This window comes from Mesoplodon mirus (assembly GCF_964341445.2).
Source record: "Mesoplodon mirus genome assembly, chromosome: 11".
Classification (NCBI taxonomy): Eukaryota; Metazoa; Chordata; class Mammalia; order Artiodactyla; family Ziphiidae; genus Mesoplodon; species Mesoplodon mirus.
This window is the reverse complement of record NC_138987.1, coordinates 95,775,663-95,780,807: the sequence shown is the minus strand read 5'-3', so window position 1 is coordinate 95,780,807 and position 5,145 is coordinate 95,775,663. Positions and strand designations below refer to the sequence as shown.

At 41.7% G+C, this 5,145-nt stretch overlaps 1 protein-coding gene across 1 annotated transcript; it reads right to left on the bottom strand.

Annotated features, from left to right (window-relative positions):
* Nucleotides 1–842: 842 nt before the first annotated feature.
* On the bottom strand, nucleotides 843–4,698 carry DPPA3 (developmental pluripotency associated 3; the record flags this gene model as incomplete). Its single annotated transcript, XM_082635988.1, has 4 exons — nucleotides 843–947; nucleotides 1,816–1,854; nucleotides 2,237–2,472; nucleotides 4,617–4,698. The coding sequence occupies 4 exons, from the start codon at nucleotides 4,696–4,698 to the stop codon at nucleotides 843–845; spliced, it is 462 nt and encodes a 153-aa protein (XP_082492114.1).
* Between the last annotated feature and the right edge of the window lie 447 nt (nucleotides 4,699–5,145).

Below are 5,145 nucleotides of genomic sequence, written 5' to 3'. Positions count from 1 at the left end.
AAGATAGTTGGAGGGCAGAAGATGAGTTTTATGTATCTCTTTTATCCCACAAATACATCCAGGTCTGTGTACACTTAGGTTATGAAAGAAAGTAACTGAACTAAAACACCACTGGGGCTGCATCTTCCCTTAGTATTCCACTGGGGCTGCATCTTCCCTTAGTATTATATACCACTATCTTTCTTTCAATTCCCTCCAACCAAGACCAACTGATAGCTTCTTCCAGGAGGTTAATATGTGCAAATATCTGTGCCCTTGTTTTCTAACCTTACCCAAATGTATAAACTTCCTTCCCAACAGGACAATATCACAAAATATTAGAATGCCAGATATTTACACCCTGGGAATGTGATGGGGATAAGTATTATTCATTTAATACATAGCCAGCAAAGACAAGTCTAAACTAAGAAGAATTATTTTAAAGGTACTCAAATGTCTCAAATTTTAATAAGATCCTCTATAAACACATTTATTTGCTACTGAAAATTGAAACAGCACATCAAAAATTTTTATTGCAATTCAACACGCTGTTCTAACAATGCTGTGGCCAAGCCACCCAACCTGGTGTTCTTCACTTTCCTTCCACACAAGTTAATTTGTTTCACAAAGTGGAACTAAAATATATTCAAGTCATTCAAATGCAAGCTACATAGATTCCTTATAAGTTACTGTATTAAGGTAGAAAAGAGATGCAAGAAAAAAAGACTACACAGAACTTATAGGTTATCAAAATGTTGGTACACAATCTTTCCCAAGCTTCATAATGATCCTAAAATTACCAGCACGAAAAAATAGTACAAGGATAAAGTTTATGATTCCTTCGACTCCGTGTCATAATTACTTTAATACTTATTGTTGTCATAATTCTCATAATTATCCTCAGAAGTATCTCTATGAAACCGGCAAAAACGACAGCTACATCTAAATCTTTGCCCTCTTGACTGAATCTGGAAAAAAGAATGAAATGGATTAATTGGTTACTAATTTAAAATAATAAAGTACTTGCACACCAAAGAGACGTTAACAACCCTCAAATCTAATGTTGGTTGTTAGAAGAGACTTTGGAATATGGAACACTAAAAAAAAGGTCAAAACCAAAAAACTTTTTGGGAAAAATGGATCGAAATGTATGACTGCCAAAGAATGCCAGATTGCCATTTTGTAGTGCTAACAGCTGCTGACTGTCAGTCAATATAGTCCTGTACAACTATAAATGGAGTATAACCTTTAAAAACTGATCACTCTGTCATACACCTGTAACTTATAATACTGTATCTCAACTATACTTCAATTTAAAAGGAAAATTACACACACACACACACATGCATATATATCAATATATACCTAGTGTCAGTTCTCTGAATGCCTTAAACGTGAGACACTCCACCAGCTGCTGGACACTCTGTGCTCAGGTGTTTGCCCTCTTACTACATGGTATTGAATATCATGTTTGTGACAACAGGTGAAAAAGTACCAGCACAACATCAAGAGTGAACCTTCATGGAAACTACAGACTGTAGGTGATAATAATGTGTCAATGTAGGTTCATCACTGTAACACCATGTAACTGGAAGACGTTGACAGCAGAGTAGGCTATGAATGTGTGGGTTCAGGAAGTATATGTCCTTTCTGCTTAATTTTGGAGACCCTAAACTGCTCGAAAAATGACTTTATATATATGTTTTAAAAGCACGAATATGAACTGATTGCTCCAGAGTTTCTGAGGATTGAGAGAGTCCAAGCCAATTTGCCTTTCCTCCTCCCTCCCCAAACCACATACCCACCCACTTGTATAGTAAGGGAACTTCTAGTTACCTCAACATCATTCTGCCATGGTTCTCTTTCAGAGTCAGACTTCATGGGAAGAAAAAAATACATATATTACCAACTATCAAGGAAAATGTGGATTACTAATGCTACCCATCTAACATAAGAAGAGTTGGTGAGTCTTAAAACCCTAAGTGTTATTCACACCCCGCACTCAGCAGTACAGTGGATGAGTGACTGCTGCTGCTCATTGCTATTTATATGATTTAATTTTTTGGAGGGGCCACGGTCCCCCACCAGGGATCGAACCCTTGCCCGCTGCAGTGGAAGCGGGCTCTTGGAGTCTTAACCACTGGACCACCGGGGAATCCTCCCTGCCACCCCATCACTATTTACATCTTGATTTGTGTGAGTGCCCCCCAACCCCTAGAGTGGGGCAGTGCTGCCTACCCAGACCACATAAACTGACCCGAGGAACTCCTTTGCCGTAGCGTTTTTTAATGGATTGAATCAGCCGTTCCATCTTATCTCTCCGATCCGTTAACAGGGTCCTCACCCCTCTCCTATAGGGTATGTTTTCACCAAGTAACCGCCCAGTTGGTTGAGGTAGACATTCTGGTAGAATGAATGGCAATTTGATACTAGGGTTGAGCGTCAATTTACTGAGGTTCTTTATCAACACTTCAGACATAGGTTCAGAGGCAACTGAAAGAAAAAAAGAAAGTTTAAGATCCATTAGTGCAAAGTGCAATATCCAGAAGCCACTTATCTCTTGCTCAAACTAGGTCTGCTCTTAAGCAGCTCAACAATGGACACTGGAAGTTTCCTCAGGGTGAAGATCCTAGATACCACGGGCATTAACTAGCATGCCGCATGCCTTGAAAGCAGCCTAAGAATCCACTATAATGGGAAACACTTTCGTCTCAAAATAAAAAGTTGTTTTCTTTATGGGCCTTCCCCGGCGGCCCAGTGGTTAAGACTCCGGGCTTCCAATGCAGGGGGCGCAGTTAGAGCCCTGGCCAGGGAACTAAAATCCCACATGCCCTGGGGTGTGGCAAAAGGAAAAAGAAAATGGTTTCTTCCCGTTATGGGTAGTTCTGAATGGTAGATGTTTTCCCATGGGGTCAAAAGGTACTTAAGTATGATTCCAAGTGGAAAAACATGGAACAGAAACCAGGTATTGACAGTTTTTCCATTTTCATTTGTGTGATTCCTAATATAAATGCAGGGACATAAAGCACTAACGCAAGTCAAAATGTTTCAGTGTAACAAGTTTCAGCAGTTCACCTTTATAACAATGATAAACAAACCTGTTTTTTTTTCTGGAAAATGAACTACATCTATGAAATAGACAAAGAAACCCCAAATATAACAGCCTCTCCCCAGATCCCCTATCCTTAACTAGTATGTCCAAGTGGCTGTTACCCTCACCAGTTCTACCCAGCTTTTTCATGTTGCTAGATCTTTCCACTCAAACTCAGTATTTTGAGAAATCATTCACTCTTGGGGCTTCCCCGGGGTGGGGGTGGGGGTCCAGTGATGAAAGCTCTGCGCTCCCAGTGCAGGGGACACTAGTTCCATCCCTTTCGGGGAACTAAGACCCCTCCGCTGCCCTGCGAGGCCAACAAAACAAAAACAAAAACACCCGCCCACTCTTGACTCTTCCCATCCCATGTAAATTTCATAAACAGTAATCTCATACAACAAGGCAGATAGCATTCATTTTCCCTGTACGTGAGAGTATTAAATATTGAGTCAGGATCCATTCAACTTCTAGGGACTTGTGCACATGGAAATAAAGATTCCAAGTTGTGGAATTGGCAGGACCTAAGGCAGATTCAAGGAATGGGAGAAACTGGCCGTATTATATACTCATCATTAATTTTTTTTCCCCTTTGACCAGGGTTCTTATCCTCAAGATGCGGGGGAGGCAGTCTAGATCTCAGAGGCAGAGGGCAGAATATAATGCCAGCGAGGATCCACCCAACTTCCTAGCTGCCCAGAGGGTGTTGGTTGGCTCCAGGTCATCTGCGGCCACCCGGACACCATCCATTCCCCGCCCAAGGTTAGGGTAATAAGATTTCATGCGAGGCCAAGCCTGGGAGGCCACGCCTGGGATCGTGTGCGGCTCCAAGGAGAGACGACTTGGGAAGAACCCTGGAAGGCAGGGAACCTAATTAGCAGTATTCCTGGACCATGGTTTCTAAACTCTCCATCGTAAGTCTTACGACTACTTATTTACATTACAGAGCACACTCACTGGCTTTTATAAACCTGCCCCTTCCTTCAATTTCCTCTGAAAAGCCATTTCCCTCTTTATTAACATTCCCAAAGCGTAAATTCAGCTGGAAAACCAATCCCAGAAATGTTGGTGAAATTAAGAAAACGTTTAGGTCAAATTGAAGTTTAGGTTGCTTGTATTCTTTTCCCTTTACAATTCCTGATTGGAATATATTGCTGATGGAAATACTGATCGCACAAGACGCTGTGAGCCACCGTCTAGAACCCTGATTGCTCTTCCCCAGAAAATGTCCTTAAAAGGTTGACAGATTCCTGAGCATAGTAAGCAAACAATGCAGCTCAACACCCCTCCCACTTTTCTCCTCTTTTCCTGCCTTTCTTCTTTCTTTCTCTTTCTCTCTTTCTTTCTCCTTCTCTCTTTCTTTCTCCTCTCTCTCTCTCTCTCTCTCTTTCTTTCTTTCTTTCTTTAGAGGAGGGCCCTACACTCCCTGGCTCTCCTCTGCTCTGAAGAGGTTTACTTAACTGCATTTCTCTGTAAAAGACTGAAGTCAGTATAACAGAAAGGAAGGCAGCTTCTTACCTTTCTGAACCCCCCAAGTCTGGCTTACCTGGAATTGCCTGGGAATTTTCATCGATGGACATTTGAGGAGACTCCAGGGTCCAGGTTGGGTTAACCTCAGATGAATCCATTGGGAGTCTTTTCACAGCTTGAAGCTTCTCCTAGACCTTTGGGTTCCAGTGGAAGGTGATGCTTTAGACTCAAATTGCTACAAAGTAGCCTGGAAGAACTATAGAGCTGAGAAAGAGGGAGAAAAATCCAAGCTAACACCGTGGTGAGAGAAGTATCCAACCTAAAAGTCTAGGTCTTGTTTCCTCTTAAAAACTACAGATAGGCCAATCAGCCAGCCTGTTTTAATGTAAATGACTAATGAGTAAAAGGATAAGGCAAGTTGGTGGGCGTAGTCCAATTAGTGGACTAATAGGATAATTCTTCATCCTGCTCTGTATTAAAATAATCATGCCCTCTGTCAAGTAGGCTGGAAATTTTATAAAGAGCCTCTGTGCTTGTGTCTTCCTGAGGTTGCCTTAAAAATCCTTTTTTCCCCCCAACTCTACTTCTGGAGATGGCTACTGGTT